Source organism: Corythoichthys intestinalis, chromosome 3 (genome assembly GCF_030265065.1).
Source record: "Corythoichthys intestinalis isolate RoL2023-P3 chromosome 3, ASM3026506v1, whole genome shotgun sequence".
Classification (NCBI taxonomy): domain Eukaryota; kingdom Metazoa; phylum Chordata; class Actinopteri; order Syngnathiformes; family Syngnathidae; genus Corythoichthys; species Corythoichthys intestinalis.
In genome coordinates this window covers 22833679-22850735 of record NC_080397.1, presented here as the reverse complement: position 1 = coordinate 22850735, position 17057 = coordinate 22833679, and the positions used below count along the sequence as shown (strand labels likewise).

General features: G+C 38.3%; 2 protein-coding genes across 2 annotated transcripts in view; one reads left to right on the top strand and one right to left on the bottom strand.

Annotated features, from left to right (window-relative positions):
* Positions 1 to 7363, top strand: part of dmxl1 (Dmx-like 1) — a 114829-nt gene extending 107466 nt beyond the window's left edge. Inside the window, 2 exon segments of the mRNA XM_057832549.1 lie at positions 3650 to 3843; positions 3845 to 7363. Coding sequence (XP_057688532.1) covers positions 3650 to 3843; positions 3845 to 3887 — 237 coding nt within the window. The 3' untranslated portion in view covers positions 3888 to 7363.
* Positions 3860 to 17057, bottom strand: part of hsd17b4 (hydroxysteroid (17-beta) dehydrogenase 4) — a 64770-nt gene continuing 51572 nt past the window's right edge. Inside the window, exons 21-25 of the mRNA XM_057832550.1 lie at positions 15544 to 15630; positions 12348 to 12431; positions 12133 to 12274; positions 11934 to 12061; positions 3860 to 8157 (exon numbers count right to left, since the gene is read on the bottom strand). Coding sequence (XP_057688533.1) covers positions 8068 to 8157; positions 11934 to 12061; positions 12133 to 12274; positions 12348 to 12431; positions 15544 to 15630 — 531 coding nt within the window. The 3' untranslated portion in view covers positions 3860 to 8067. The remainder of the gene's footprint in view (positions 8158 to 11933; positions 12062 to 12132; positions 12275 to 12347; positions 12432 to 15543; positions 15631 to 17057) is intronic.

Below are 17057 nucleotides of genomic sequence, written 5' to 3'. Positions count from 1 at the left end.
ACGATTCACAAACATCCAAATTCCGATTATTGAAATATGCCAAGTAAAGCGGAAGTACAACACATTCGGCACGCCGCACAGTCTTCGGTACGCAATGAGGAAGAACGGAGCGAGAGTAGCTAAACATCATGCTTCTCATTACCCGGCCCCTCGGGTAATGCCAATGCTCGACTCACTGCTCTAGCTCAACTCATGCCACCAGATAAAAAAACACAACAACATACCTGACTGCTGCCGAAAAGCTGCTACAAAGTACATCCACATAATGTTATGGTAGATATCATTTATATAGGACTAGATGCACGATAGCGTTGCAGCACATCTACAAAAAGCTAGATGCGGGCGTTAGTAAACGGCCGCCATCTTAAAGCAGTACACTTCCCTGCAAGGCTGTTATAGCGAACCTTCCAAGCGAACCTAATTACAGTGGTACCTCTACATGCGATCACTTCGACACACGATCTTTTCGACATCCGACGTAAAATTTGAGCCGCCATTTGTTTCTACATCCGACGAGTTGCTCGAAATACGACGACATGACAGCACTGCAAACGAACGCACGGTGGATTTTCTTGTGTGAGAAATCAACACAGTTTTCAAAAAAAGTTGATACAGTTGGAGAAACAAGGAAAAAAGTGATGCTTACCTTTGAAATGAAGATGCAAGTTATAGAAAAATATGAGCTTGGGGTGCGCGTCCCTGAACTGGCTCAACAATACAGCTCCATGGTCCTCTTCCGACCACCGTTCGCCACTATTTATAAGTTAAGGTGACAATTATTATTGTGGTAACATTGCCAAGGAAATCGCCAGCTTCGTCACGTTTTTATCATTTATTTAAGAACTTATCCAACACAAAACGCCCATTGTCTTAAGCAGTTGACTGCTCTCAAGAAAACGAAAGTATTATCTCTACCGCACTGACCTATCTCACTGAGACGTCAGCTTCGCGGTGCGTTCAGGGACAGTAAAAAGTGTCCGCCATATTAGAATCCGATTCGTTACATTATTTACAGGAATAATTATTAATTATTCTTATTATTATTATATTATTCTGAATTATTTATTTATAACTTATGTTTTTCTATGTTTAATTGCCATTTTTAACAGTGCCAGCAGTATTTATTAAGAATTTAGTGCATGTTTTTAGGCTTTGGAACGAATTAATGGAATTATAATGTATTCCTATGGGAAAATCCTGCTCGACATACGACCATTTCGACTTACAAACAAGGTCCTGGAACGAATTAAATTCGTATGTAGAGGTACCACTGTACCTTTTTATCTAAAATACTCCTAAATCGGTAAAATATTGACTTGGATCTATCTTTAAAATAGTTTTAAAACTTTCACATGTCGAAAGTAGACAAAAGGGAAATTATGGAATAACGGGAGCAATTTTAACAACTTTAACGGTTGATTGACAACATTAAATTAATTGAATGTAGTTTAAAGCTGCTGATACAAAATGGGGACTGGAGTTTTTTGTTTACTGCTATATGTTAACTTGATACTGAAATAGTAGTTTGGTTTAGCCTGAGAGTATTTTTGAACAATTTTAGAACTAATGTACAAAACATTTTTTTTTTTTTTTTTTTTTTTAAAGGAGGGGGGTGCATCAATAATCGTTTATTAATCGAATCTGAGCCTCTGAATCGTAATCGAATCGTTAGGTGCCCAAAGATTCCCAGCTCTAATTGTTAGTGTTGTAGGCATGGTCTGTGTAAAATAGATGAAGAACCTTCTCATGATACAGCCAATTACAACTTTGGAATTATGTCAGTCTAAACGTTTACTTTTTGTTCTTATACCAGATGGACCATGAATAAGACTAATTGATGTTATTTTTGTTCTGACTGAGATGTTTTGACTCATGTACTGCATTAATAACCTCAAATAAAAAGATGTAAATAAATAAACGACTATTTCAGTATCAAGTTAACAGTCCAAAACGGTGAATAAAATGCTCAAGTCCCCATTCTGTATCAGCAGGTTTAAACTACATTCAATTTAATGTTGTTAAAATTGCTTGTTATTCCATAATTTCCCTTCTGTCTACTTTCGACATGTGAACGTTTTAACACTGTTTTAAAGATGGATTCAAGTCAAGATTTTTGCCTAAACCTTTAGATAAAAAGTTAATTAGGTTCACTTGGAAGGCTCGCTACAACAGCCTTAAAGGGAAGTCTACTGCTTTAAGATTGGCGGCTGTTTACTAACGCTGGCAAGTCTGTCATTTTGCATCTAGTTTTCTATACATGTGTTGCTAACGCCGCCGAGTCTGTCATTTCGCATCTAGTTTTTTATACATGTGGTATCTACCGTCGTAGCATTATGTGGACATAGTTTGTAGCGGCTGTCGGCAGCGGTCAGGTATTAATGTTTTGTTTTTGTTTTTTTATCTAGCGGCATGAGTTGAGCGAGAGATGTGAGTTGAACATTGTCATTACTCAGATAATGAAAGCATGATGTTTACTCTGGGTCCGTTCCTTATTGCGTCCCAAAGACTGTTTTAGTTCCGCTTTACTTGGCATATTTCAAAAATCAAAATTTGGATGTTTGTGAATCGTTCTCGAATCTTCCGTGGCCGAATCGCGAAAGATCTAAGAATCAGAAATTTCGCACACCTCTAGTAACCGGTGTAAGCACCTGTTGCCATTAATACATTCAAAAGGTGTCAGATACACATTTCACGCTGAATAAGTACATAGTCCTCCCAATCATGCCCCTCCAGTTCTCTGTCATTACCCAGATGAGCATTGAAGTCCCCCAGCAGAACAAGGGAATCCCCATAGGAAGCGCTCTCCACCACACCCTCCAAGGACTCCAGAAAGTGTGGGTACTCCGAGCTGCTGCTGATGGATGGAACCCTTGTTGTAGCTTAATCAATTATAGTGATGTTCAAAGCATTAACAGTAAACAAAGTAAAGAAGCAGTTCAGATGTTTTTTGTCACACAAACTGAAGGGAAAAGTCATAGTTCTCATGTCATCGACCAAGTGAGTAAATGTGAGCTGAATGTCGGGATTCAGACGAAGTACCTGCTTGCTTTCTTTTAAATTGGAGATTAGGATAGGAAGGGAAGATAAGTCTTCAGAAATATACCTCATCTGCCATCACGCAAAGTCTTTAATTGCGTTCCGGTGTTTGATGGCCATGTATGGAATGGCCAGATTATGACGTTAATTAAGTCATATTATAGACTGTGCTCTGAAGGAGCTCATAAAATAGGACTCCCATGCCAGAATTTTTTATTGGAGCATTTTCCAATGCAGCAACGGACCTGCTGATACCGTTTTGTGTCCAGATGACGTGTTTGTTTTCTTAAAAAAATATGTGTATTCATTCATTTGCAGTCCATTTTGTGCTCTCAAAGTGTGTAAAAGAGAAAATGACCGTAAAGGTCCAGTTGTTGAAATCAAGGTAAGGGACTAGGCAGGACTGTGATCCGAGCAGCCAATCAGCTTACAAGATAAAGCCACTCTTATCGTCGGTCTCATCGGGGAGGCTTGCTATGGTGCGTAGTCAATTGATCATAATAGGGGCAGCTGCGATGGTGCTCATTGGTACTCTCATGTGTCAATCATGCACCGTGGGGGGTGTACAAAATAAGAGTTGAAAATATATCGTATGGTTTTGCCGTCTCATCAGGTGTGGAACCTGGCCACGCAGAGTCTGCTCTACTGCTTCCCCAACGAACACGCTCGCCAGTCTATCTTCCGCAACCTGGGCACGGGCGTCATGCAAGTGGAGGTGGGGCCGACCAATCACATCTACTCTTGCGGCGCCGACGGCACCATGAAGATGAGGATCCTGCCCAACCGCTTCAGCGCCAACAACAGCCGACAGCCACGGCGACCTCAAGAACGACGTCAAGTTCATCTCGTAGAATAAGACTGAGAAGATACTATATTTCTGTCTGCCATTTCGGCGAATAGCGCCGACGGGAGGTAAGAGCTCCTGAATCTCCTCCTGGTTACCGCAGATCGATTGTAAACTGACCATAAAAAAAGCACACCGGATCCAGTCGTACATTTCCGACAGAATGCGGGGCTTTTAAAAGCACATTCGAGGCGAATCAAACACAGCTCGTGTAATTTGCGGCAGTTGTATGTCGGGAACAAGGTGAGATCTGTGCCTAGAGTAGCTTCAGGGAGGTTAGAGTTAAGACCGGTTGACTCGCCGAGCCCGCGAAAAACCTTGCAACTTTTCCCGCTCGGTGAGCAGCTAGTTAGACTGTCACATCGATTTGCACATGACCATGAAGTTACATCTCAAAATGAAAAGAGGTGTGTTTTCCCTGCAAATTTACACACTGATGCCATTCAGTCACCGACTCTTTGGCAACACCTTTATTTTCGTTTCACTCTGAACTTTCACACTAAAGCCCAATATCTTTTTGTGAGTCGTGTCAGATGTTATTAAAGCAGTTCTGAAGAACATAAGTAACATGCGATGTACAGCACATTATATAGAGACCGATATATATATATATATATATATATATATTCCTCGCCAATTGTATGAAGTGTCCTTAATATTTGACTACTGACTAGCTGTAGTGGTCTTTGTACAAAGTTGCACAAACCGTAGCTTTAATTTAAAATGGGTGTGTGAGCAACTTTTAACCGTTTATTTGTACAGATGTTTTATTCCGATAACACCACACTTTCTGATATTTCAGTGAATTAAAATTGATTTTTTTGGGGGATTGTGGTTTTCTCACCATTCGGTCTTTTATTTCTGCCGTCATTCATCTACACATGTGAAGGATTGAGACATTTTATGTTGCTCAAGGGACAAAATGTGTGCTACTTTTAACTTCCCAGAGGATGACAACATGGTGTTTTGAAGGTACAAGGCATGATGGTGCCACACTGAAAAAACCAAAAGCTATCGAATTATGAGTTTACACTTGAGAACAATGGCGTGGTGTTGCTGGATGGAATAGTCTTAGGTTTTGTGAAAATAAAGCTGCAATATTACAAGATGTTCTTTTGTATGAGGGTGAAGTTTAAATATTGCATTTAATGGACATGTGTTTGTATGTGGTGGGGGAAAAAATGAAAACTTAATATTAATTACATAATTGTCTCCTTCTACTTGTAATTTGGCAATAATGTTTCAGGACACAAATGTCTTATTACAAATACAATCGTTGATCGGCATTTTAACCTTAAAATGAGTTATTACTAGCGCTACTATACTATTACAATTTCCCCGACATAAAACTGCAATATTTACTGGTATCAATGAGATTTAAAAAAAAATATATAAAACTTATTTACATAAAACTGCCACTTCTAAACACATTTAAACTTTACTCTCAATGTTACAAAAAAAACCCATCTTTGCAACAATTTGTATTGTGAAATGAAAACAGTTTAAATTGGACTCTGTAAATTTCAAACAAATTCTCAGTTTCTTCACATAGAAGCGTGGGTACGCCATCTTGTTGGACAATTGTGTATAAATCCATCTCTATTTGGGAAACGTGTATTTTTTGCTTTATTTTTTTTTTCCCCAAAACCTTGACAAAGCATCTGGGAAAGGGGGTGGAATGTGAACTCCCCGCACATTAGGGAGTTAAATAAGTTTTATCCGAAGCCAAGCGGTTGCTTCTACACAAGCTGGAGATTGAAATAAATTTTATCAAAGCAAGTTTTCTTTCCTCATTCATATTTTATTGAAACATTTCTATACAGGTCCGTGATTTGCTTCCAGGAAAACTTCCCCAAATCATTTTTTTTCAAAGATTAATGTTGTTACAGAAAAGAAAAAACATGTCATTTTAATTAAGGTCAGGCAATAGCTATGGATCCATTCAAAGTGAGTAACTGATTCAGATTCTAACACCCCAGTCTTAAAGGGACAGACAACACCTAATATAAATAACCGTTTGAATGATCAGGCAAAACGGGTATGAAGTGGGCACGCACTCTATACTATAATTTCTCCGTAAATTGCGCCAACATTTACATAATGATATACAAGTAGTCCCCGGGTTATGACTAACTCAACTTTATGAAGCTGGAATCTTGTTTGCCATTGTTGCCAGTGTTTTTTTTTTAAGCTGCGTGAAGAGTACCTTATTTATAACTTTATTAACTTGATGTGTTCTGTCCTCACTATACGTGAAGTTGTTTCGCTTGACAGACAGCAAACAAGGCAATTGTGGTTTTTGAAGCTTTTTCCCTTCCTTCACTTTGACAATTTGTAAAGCTGTAGAACACTTAGGTTTAAAACGACACATTTTAACGATAAAACACCTGACCCAAAAAAGTTGGTGTTCAAACCGCCATCTCGCCTGATCAAAATGTAAATTTAGTAGATTGCGAACTTTTGCTAGGCAAATTAGGCTAATGTATTTACAATTTTCATTGCAAATCGCTCGCACATAACTCCACAAACTGTAGCTCTAAACTTAATTAGAAACGCATACACGAACATATTAGCTGAAAAAACTTAGGTGGGCCAAATGAGAGGGTAGCTGTCCTATTTTCGCAGTCGGACATCTGTGCATTAATGGTGTCGCCATATTGAAGAGGGGGGGCAAAACACGAGTCAGCAGTTGCTCTGTCGTGCATTGTAGTACAAACGCGTTGAACTTTTGTCTTATTTGCGGTCTTTTTTCCTTTGGAATGACTAAAAGTTGCCCTGTTGCGGGTTGTAACACAACTCGTGAGAAGAAAAGGACAAGCAAATGGCTGAAAGCAATCAATCAAAGAACAGTAAGAGAAGACAGTTCTGTGGACCATTCTCGCCAGTCGGAACCTAAATCCAGGCACATTTACATTTGCAGCCAACATTTTATTACGAGTGAGCAAACTTTAATCGATTTTTTTTGCCCCAATTAGCTGCTAGGATTCAATAGACTAGGCAGTGGGTATTATTACCGTAACCGACAACTCGCAAAGCGTTATTTTTCTTTTGCCGTGAACTGCTCTGATTGGTCAATCGGTATATTATTGGCCTGGTGGGAAGTGGTGATTTTGCCGTGACGTGACTCATGCACTGCATTCTTGCCTCGTGACACCCCATTTAGTTCTACGACCACGCTTCACGGCTAAATAACGCTTGGAGGCGAATTACTGGTTACGGCAGAAATAATCATCCATTTATTTTCATTTGTTTAAAAACAAAAAATGCCAAGAATTGATAAAGTTCAACTTACTGGGCGACTTTATGAGGTAGTTGTAGATATTTCCGAACTCCACTGCAGGCCATTCCTTTGGATTGTTTATCCAGCTATCAGCTGCGACTTTGTATGGGCAGATTTGCAAGCCACTACACGCTAATCTTAAATTGTATCGCCTCTTCGCGTCTGTCGGCAGTGACTCGTGATAAGTCATTTTTAAGACGTTTTTATGGGGGGGCGCAAAACACAGCTGAAATATATGAATTTCAGACATTTGTCTGTGCGTGCCCCCTTCTCAAAATGGCGACACGTTGCCATGCGAGATGACGCCATCGTGACATCACGCCAACTGCGAGGATATCCATGTTAGACGAGTCTCCTACTCAGTCATAGAAGCCAAGGCGACAATCCAGCTACACAATTGCACAAAATAGAATATTTTTGGACTTTTTGGCCAGTTATTTTTTTAAAGGGGTAAATTCGGGTTACGTCGCCTAGGGACCACCTGTATAAATATAACATAGTGTCACGAGGATGGGCGGGTAATGTCGAACACTTGCATTTGATTGGCTAAAATAGTACCAGCCTTGATATCTGCCACCACTTACAATGCCCACTTCCGGAAAATACTGGCTTTCATCGACATTTTTTTTTTTTCAGAAAATGCTTTATTCGATATATTAAAAGATTCTTACCGCAGCAATGCTCATGATAAAGATGTCTGTCCCTTTCACCAAGCAACCACTATGTCAAGAATGGGGTAACCTTATGAAAAAGTCCTTAAAGGGCCAGATTTTACAATATAAGCATTTTATAACAGTTCCATTAAGTTTTTGTATTTCAAATTTCATGGGGGATTAGTAAAAACGCTCCCTCAGGCTGTCTTCTAGCTAGATAATCAAAACCCTTCCCGTTTAGTAGGTGGGCTGACTCACAGCTTTGCATGATCCTTCAGGATGACCTCCAGTTTCTGACCCAGCATAACATTCCCTCGAATTTTGAGCTTGCCTGAGAAGAAAGCCTATAAAGTGAGAGGAAAAAAACAACAACATTTAATTCCTGCAATGGGAGCTGAATTATGACAGTCTTGCCACAGGCTATTTGTTCCCCAGTTGTGCTTTTGCCAGTGTAAGAGGCTGGAAAAGATCCTCCGACGCAATATGGAGTCTCGTGACCGGCATCTAAATATCCTGCCGGTCCGTAACAAATGAAATGCTATAGAGATATCAAATGACATTCATCGATTCCCTGCGAGCGCTCCAGTCTGAAAGAGGCCCCCGACGGGCTTTTTATGTGACGTGATGAAAGAGAGACATCTTTACAAATTGGTTACTTTCACTCTCATCTACTCAAGGGACTCTCGGGGAAAGGGACTTTCTGAAGGAAAACGCTGCACTTTGAACACTAGTTTTGCAAGTTAAATTTGTAGGTTTAACAAAATGTGTTTTTATTAGGGCTGTCAAACGATTAAAATTTTTAATCGAGTTAATTACAGCTTAAAAATTAATTAATCGCAATTCAAACCATCTATAAAATATGCCATATTTTTCTGTAAATTATATATATATTCTGTAAAATTAATTGTTGGAATGGAAAGATAAGACACAAGATAGATGTATACATTCAACATACGGTACATAAGGACTGTATTTGTTTATTATGACAATAAATCAACAAGATGGCATTAAAATTATAAACATTCTGTTAAAGCGATCCATGGATAGAAAGACTTGTAGTTCTTAAAAGATAAATGTTAGTACAAGTTATGGAAATTTTATATTAAAACCCCTCTTAATGTTTTCTAAAATTTTCCATCAAAAAATAAACTAGTAGCCCGCCATTGTTGATGTCAATAATTACTTACACAATGCTCATGGGTGCTGAAGCCTATAAAATCAGTCGCACCCAAGCGCCAGCAGAGGGCGGCAAAACTCCATAAAACACAATTAACAAGTGGGCATTTCACTCTACTGACATTTAAATCTGTCTGAGCGGGACATGTGCGTTAATTGCGTCAAATATTTTAACGTGATTAATTAAAAATACTTACCGCCCGTTAACTCGATAATTTTGACAGCCGTAGTTTTTATACAAGATTGGAATACATCTTAATTCATTGGGTGCCATTGATGATGCTAAATGTCCAATCCACTTTGATTGTGAGGGGCAGATGAACAAAACATGAGCATTAAAAATCAGGCCACAAAGTTAGATGTCTATTGTCAGTGGGAGGCAATGAGTTCCAAATAAATATAGTACAGTAATCCCTCTTTTTTTTCGCGGTTAATGCAGACAGAACCCGTGAAGTAGCTTCCCCTCCCTTTTTTGTGTGTTCAATGTATTTATTCAGATTTACAATTGGATAGAAATACATATAAGACATGTTTTTCACTTTTTTACCCCCAAAGTATACCGTAATTTTCCAACTATAAGGCGCACTTGACTATAAGCCGCCACCCACCAAATTTGACACAAAATGGCATTTGTTCATAGATAGACGCAATTTTTTGACAGCGGCGTTATAAAACCGTCATAAGACAGTCATGGACGTTAATGAATGCTTATGACGGATGCCATTTAGTGTCATCCGGCAAATTATCTCAATTTTGAATGGATGTAAAAGATCCTAGCTGGACATATACCGTATTGGCCCAAATATAGGACTATGGTTTTTGCATTGAAATAAGACTGAAAAAAAGGGGGTCGTCTTATATTCGCGGTCTAGACATTATACCCATTCACGACGCTAGATATTCTGTCATGACAGATCTCAGCTACTCTCAAGTTTAACCAGTTTGCATTATTTTTATTGCAATGTTTTTCCTTATTCAGATTTGTTTCAAGACTACAGTTAGACTTCACTTTGATGGTTAATGCAATTTTGTTGTTTTATCACAATGGATTTTTTTATTTACATTTCAAAAACCAGAAGCCATTCATTTACGAATGTGATTGCACTTTAGTTTACACATTTAAATGTTCAGATATTAAGATTTGAATGAGGCAAAATAACATGCTTTTTCTCTCAAATATAATGTTATAATAATTTGTTTCGGATGTACTGTAATTATATTCTTTATAAAAATTAATTTGGTGTTCAAAAAGTCTTTTTCACACTTCAGTCTTGGAAAAAAAGGGGGCCGTCTTATATTCGGGCCAAGACGGTAGTTTGTGACAAAATTTGCCGAATGACTCTTAATCACGTCTGTCATAGGCATTCATTAATGCCCATGACAGTCTTATGACGCCACTCCAAAAGTAATAATTATGATGTTTTAAACGTGTTATTGTCCCACAGAATTAGTTTTAAACAAGAATAAAGTAGAAAAACGCTTTTCTTTATTAAACGTTTCATTGAGTGAGTCTACTGAAAACCGCTCAAACTGCTCACTTACACACAATGAGTTGCCGCAGCAACTGTTTAACAAACTAAACGATGACTGACAAATGCAGCGCTTTGAACTTTCGGCTTCCAAGCGTCTCTGGCAAGATCAAACCTTAACATCTGTCAATCATCTTAACTTTAATAAGCAACTCCAGTGCCCTGCCAGACCAAGAAAAGCAGTAGGAGGGAGACTACGTGATCGGATCGGGACAGCTCATCTGTCTTCATTTATTTTTTAATTGGAAAAAAATCGTCAATGGACTGAGGGATCACTGTATTATTCTCAACTCCCATTGGAATTTACAGAATTGACTGATCTATCCATCTTTGAAATTGATAAACTCTCTTAAGCATTGACTGCTGCACTGCGCAAAACTGAAAAAAATGAATATAATCCAAATGACTGCGAAAACGGCAAAAATGGTGCAAACTGAGGTAAAAACGTACCGAAAACTGAAAATCTGCAAAAAAATCCGTGACAAACAGAAACAGCACAAAAAATTTTTTTTCAAAATTTTGGCAGAAGCATACATTTTTACCTACTGTATTTTTGGGACTATAAGTCGCTTTTATTTTTTCATAGTTTGACTTGGGGGAGTGACTAATGTGTGAAATTATTAACACATTATTACATCATTTCATGTTATTTTGGTGTGACACTGATGGTTTGGTAAACTTATTAGCATGTTCTTTATGCTATAGTTATCAGAATAACTTAATAGCTAAGCTACGTTAACATACCGGCCACGTTCGTATTTCGTTGTTCATGCATCATGTAACATTATCATACTGTACACTTATTCAGCATGTTGTTCTCTATTGTATTTTTATTGTAAATTGTCTTTTAAGATGACATGTGTTCTATTTGTTGTATTTTATCAAGTAAATTTCCCCCCAAAATGCGACTTATACATCGATGTCACTTGTAAATGTTTTTTTACTCTACGTTTGGCATTTTATGGCTGGTGCGAGTTATACTCAGGTGCGACTTATAGTCCGAAAAATACGGTAAATCAAAATAATGTTTTGCCGAAAATTTTAGAATATGAGTTGGGACATTAGGACAATCATGCTAACTAAATGAATGATGTCAATCTGATAAAACTTGTAAGATTAGATACATTTTTTAAATTTCAACTACTTAAATGGGGCTTGGTTTCAGTGTCATTGATGGCACTTATACGTCCAATCCATCTAGACTGGAAAGCTTCATCCGCCCCTCCCATTCAAGATGGATTGGGCATTTAGTGACGTCAATGACATCCAAGTTAATCGCGGCCCAGGAATTGCATCTTCCAGTTACATCAACAATATATTATTCATTCCACAAACCAAATGGGAAATGCTATTATTCCTGTAGCGTCAACTCAAAAATAAAATCAGACATAACTTTGTACTGTGCTCATCCCTACCTTCTGAGGGTTGAGTTTGCCTCGCACCACCTCCATGAAGTCTTCATCCGACACGGTAAAAGTCACGTCAGTCTTCCCGTCGTAGGCGCCACGATGGAGAGCACCGCTCCCATTTTTCAAATCGATAGCTAGAGGACACACAGGTCGAGTTTTATAGAACGCCGCGTTTGCTTGTTGCCGAAAGGTGGTGAGAACTCACTCCACTCGGCGGCATTCTTGCCGTCCTTGGTGATTTCCCAGCCAAAGATGGCATTGACCTTCTTGACCAGTTCGCCGCCCGCATCTCTGATGCGGCGGCCGATCTCTGCGAAAACCAGCTCACTCTGAAGGTTTCCCTCCGCCTACGCCGACCGCAGAAGATCTTTAAAGGTGTCAGCTCCTTGTAAAGGAGGTGAGCCCCGTGTGTGCACCCACCTGGGGGTTACTGGGAGACGTCTCCGCTGTTTCGTGTAAATCAACGTAAGCGCCCGAAAGCACCACAGCTCCGGTCTCCTTTACCTGGAAGAGGTAGAAGAGCAGGTAAGAAAATGACTGTGTTTTGAGTTAAATGATTCATACTGACTTTTAGGCAGTGTTGTTAACCCTTTAACACCGAACGTGTCGGCAGCGACGCGTTTACGCATGTCGTCTTTGAAGCTTCGTCACGCTGTAATTACGTCACCCACGTGCTGCTGGTTGGTCTCATTTGAAAGTGCAGAAGTTGGTGTCCACACCAGTTTTTATTTGAAGTCAATCGACCAAGAAAAACGGTAGATAATGTCATTTGAGTTTTATAGTTTTGCATTAAAACGCTGCATGGACCATGTACCCATCTCTATCTCCATATTTCCATCATTTCTTGTCCTTTTTCAAAACCGAAAGCAGCACAAAAGACTACATATCCCAAGAGCCGTTGTAAAGTCAAGAAGGGCGAACCAAATGTGGACATTTTTAATAAATTTCCGAGCGAGGCGCCAACTAAAGAAAAGGAAGCATTCGAAGCAAGCAACGGCCGGTTGGATTGAGCGAGCGACTTTGAAACATGCAGAATGAATCTAAAACAAAATTTAGCGCAAGCTAATGCATTATTTCATTAACTCAAGGAAGAAGATGAGCCATATTTGTCGTTGTTTTCATGGGATGAGTCGGCGCCTCGGCGAGTAGAAGTGACAGCAGCCCGCAAACGGTGAAAGAGTAGGCTGTGTGACTTTGTGTGTGACGCAGCTCCGTGACCTGTTCATGCAGAAGCTTTATTGAGTGCGCAAAAAAAACTATTGGGTCGTATGCCAGAAAAATTTGAATTGAACTGAACTACTTGTCAATATTTTTGAAAATACTTTTTTTCTATATGTTTTTATTATATTATGTATATATTTTCCCCAAGTGGAAGCTTCCATGATCCTAATAAATTTAATAATTAAAAAATATATATAAACAGTACTGTGCAAAAGTTTTAGGCAGGGCACAGTACTGTATATTATTGTTTTCTCACTATTTTGCACTATATATAACCTGTTTTGACCATAGTATGTGTAAAGGCCAAAAACGCCTATGACCATACTTGCGTTGAATTGTCAATAATAAAACTATTTAATCTTATTTTTTTCTACTGAATGTTTATCCTAACAAGTTGAATAAATATTATCAAGCTTCAAAACGGTTGGTCGAGCATGTTTGGTTGTCAATGGGACATCAACATTACAAATTTTGAAAAAATATTTTGGTTTTTTTTTTTGGTCTTTTTGCGTCCAAAATGTGGATTATAATTGGTCAGTGAAGAAAACAACAGTTTGGACATGAAGTTCAAGGTGTCCTTAAAAAAGGGACCCAACTTGGCCATTGTGAACATTTTTTTTCTTTGAAATATAAAGGCAACATCAAATGCATGCAAATTCGGCCAAAATAGGCTTAGGTGTTAAAGGGTTAATGTTACTTTAAAAAAGTAATTAATTACAGTTACAAATTACTTCTCCCAAAAAGTAACTGCGTTAGTAACTCAGTTATCTGAATGTAAGAGTAATTAGTTACTTGGCCAAGTAACTGGTGATAATTTTCATGCTTTTTTTTCTTAAAAAAAAAAAAAAAAAAAAAAAAAAACAGGTCACACAATGTGAAGTTTAAAGGGTTTTTGGGACAATTGGCCCTAGCCCAATTCTTTACTCTAAACTTTAACTAGACACAGGGGTATTGCGGATATTGCGATAACTAGATAGCAACCTTTGCTATGTGTGGAAGTCATTTAATGTTGTGAATCAACCATTAAAGTGGTTAAAATTGCTCCCGTTATTGCATTAGTTCCCTTCTGTCTATTTTCGACAAGTTTTAAAACTGTTTCATCATTTAAAGATAGAATTAAGTTCAAGTTTTGCCGAGTTAGGAGCGTTTTAGATAAATACTTAGGTTCGCTAGGAAGGTTCTCTACAACAGAGCCTTCCTGAGAAGTCTACTGCTTTAAGATGGCGGCTGTTTACTAACGCGTCTAGTTCTTTATTATACATGTTGCTAATGCCGCCATGTCTGTCATTTGCATCTAGTTCTGTATATATGTGATATCTACCGAAGCATCATGTGGGCGTAGTTTGTAGGCTATCGGCTACAATCAGGTATTATTGGAGCAACCTAGCATAGTAGCATCGCATTTGCAATGGCGTCACACTCCCTTGCCTCCTCCCGACTCCTCCTCTGCTCTCTCGTCTCCATGAGTGTGTTTTTCAGACTTTTCTTGCATCACTCAACCAACATTGTAACGCATAGTAACGCACGCCTTTCCAAGAAAATTCATTAGATTACTCACTACTGAAGAAAATAACGCCGTAAGTAATGCCGTTATATTCTAACGTCGTTATTAACAACACTGCTTTTATGGGTGTGACAAAATATTGAAATGGTGATGTATCCCAAAAGGTTATCGATATGCTCCTGCCAAGAATCGAGATATCATTTTAAAAAGGTGTCAATGTTTTTTTTTTTTTTTTTTTTTTAAATGGAACCAACAAGTTGCTACCAAAATCGTCCACCATAATAGTGTCTCAATTAACTATGGCTGCATTGACGGTATTCCACGCTCAATCCATTTAGACTGGAAAAGTTCATTTGAAACCAGAGCATTCATAGTCATACTGTCAGATTTTCAGGGCATTTACAGGTCACTTGCTGTTCATTTTAGGTCATTTCCTGTTGAGTTTAAGTCACTTCCTGTTCTGTAACTCAAAATAAACAGCAAGTGACCCATGAAATACCCCAAAATCAACAAGAAGTAACTGAAAATCAACATGGAAAATGACCTTAAATGGCCCAAAATTATCTCATTGCCTGGTATTGGCTGTCACTGACGGCCATAGACGTTCAATCCGTTTGAAGTGGGAGGGATGGCAGCGAATGAACATTCGTTCATTCGCTGCCACCCTCCCACTTCAAATGGATTGGACGTTTACTAGTGATAAACTCATTCCAATTCACAGCAGAAGCTTGTTTTTCTGTTTATTAGTTGTTTGTAGAATATCCTACAATGATTTCCTGACCAATATATCGATAATCGTATCGCCATATCGTCAGATCATCATTATCGTGAGCTTTGTATCGCAAATCGTATCGTATCGTGAGGTAACAAGAGGTTCCCACTCCTACTGACTTTGCACTGAATGTGAACTCTGCTGCCTTCCTTCCACATCTCCGTCTGCAGAGACTGACCCGGCATCACTGGTTTTACAAAGCGGACCTGCAAGGAAGGGGGGGCACAAACAAAAATTGATAGATTACAATGATAGTCATTTTACCAAAACATCCCAAAAATACAGAGAGTAAAATAGTTATTTTGATTGGTCCACTGACAGTTGTTTTTGTCTTCTCCTTTAAAAGGAAAGACAACTATACCTTATCCATCCCTGCAGAAAGTATCTAGTTTAGTAAAGTGAAAACCAAACAATTAAAAAAGAATTTTTTTTAGAAGTGGAAGGAAAAAAATGCCAATATTACTAGGAAGTGGCCGCCCTTAGTGAAGGCAGACATTTTATCATCCGTACATACCGTATTTTTCAGACTATAAGTCGCAGTTTTTTTTCATAGCCGAGGGTGCGACTTATACTCTGGAGCGACTTAGGTATAAAATGATTAACATTATTATATCAATTCATATGTTAAATTTGGAGTGACACTGGCGGTTTGGTAAACCTATTAGCATGTTCTTTATGCTATAGTTATCTGAATAACTTAATAGCTATGTTACGTTAACATACCGGCCACGTTTGCATTTTGTTGTTCATGCATCATGTAACATTATCATGCTGTACACCTATTCAGCATGTTGTTCTCTATTGTATTTTAATTTTAAATTGCCTCTCAAGATGACATCTGTTCTTTGTGTTGGATTTTATCAAGTAAATTTCCCCCAAAAATGCGACTTATACTCCGGTGCGACTCTTTTTTTTCCTCTTCATTGCGCATTTTTAGGCTGGTGCGATTTATACTCAGGTGCGACTTAATGTCCGAAAAATACGGTATACATATTTTTAAAATCTTAATCAGTTTTTTTAATATAAATTTATAAATGAATACAATGTTAATAAAAACAAATACACAATGGTTATGGCCCAAAGTACTTGAGTTAGTTCCCCCCACCCCATAGTATTTAACTAGTTGTCCGACATTGACAGTCAACAATCCAATTTATTTAAACTAGAAGAATGGGCTGTGAATAGAGTTGTCCAATATTATCATAAAAGCATTTTAAAATGATATCGGATAATATGGTCGTTTTTTTATTATTTGTTTTTGGGCCAAGGTATATGAAGCCAGGGCTGGCTAATTTATCACGTTAACGGGCGGTAATTTTTTTAAACTAATCACATAAAAAATTTTGACGCAATTAACGCATGCATGGAATGACCCGTTCATGCGTTGCCTCAAACAGTTTACAATGACGCCATTTTAGCACATTGAGAGCAAAAAGGCAGAGAAATGCGAGTGAATACTGGCGTTCATTGGACCGCGCCTTTTATTGGCTTAAGGTTTGGCAGCCACTACTAACAGTCATGGTTGCCCAACTTCCCATCATGCATTTGGGCAGAGCAGGAGATGTTCTTTTGCTTAATATAAAATTACTATAACTTGTACTCAAATTTATCTTTTAAGAACTACAAGTCTTTC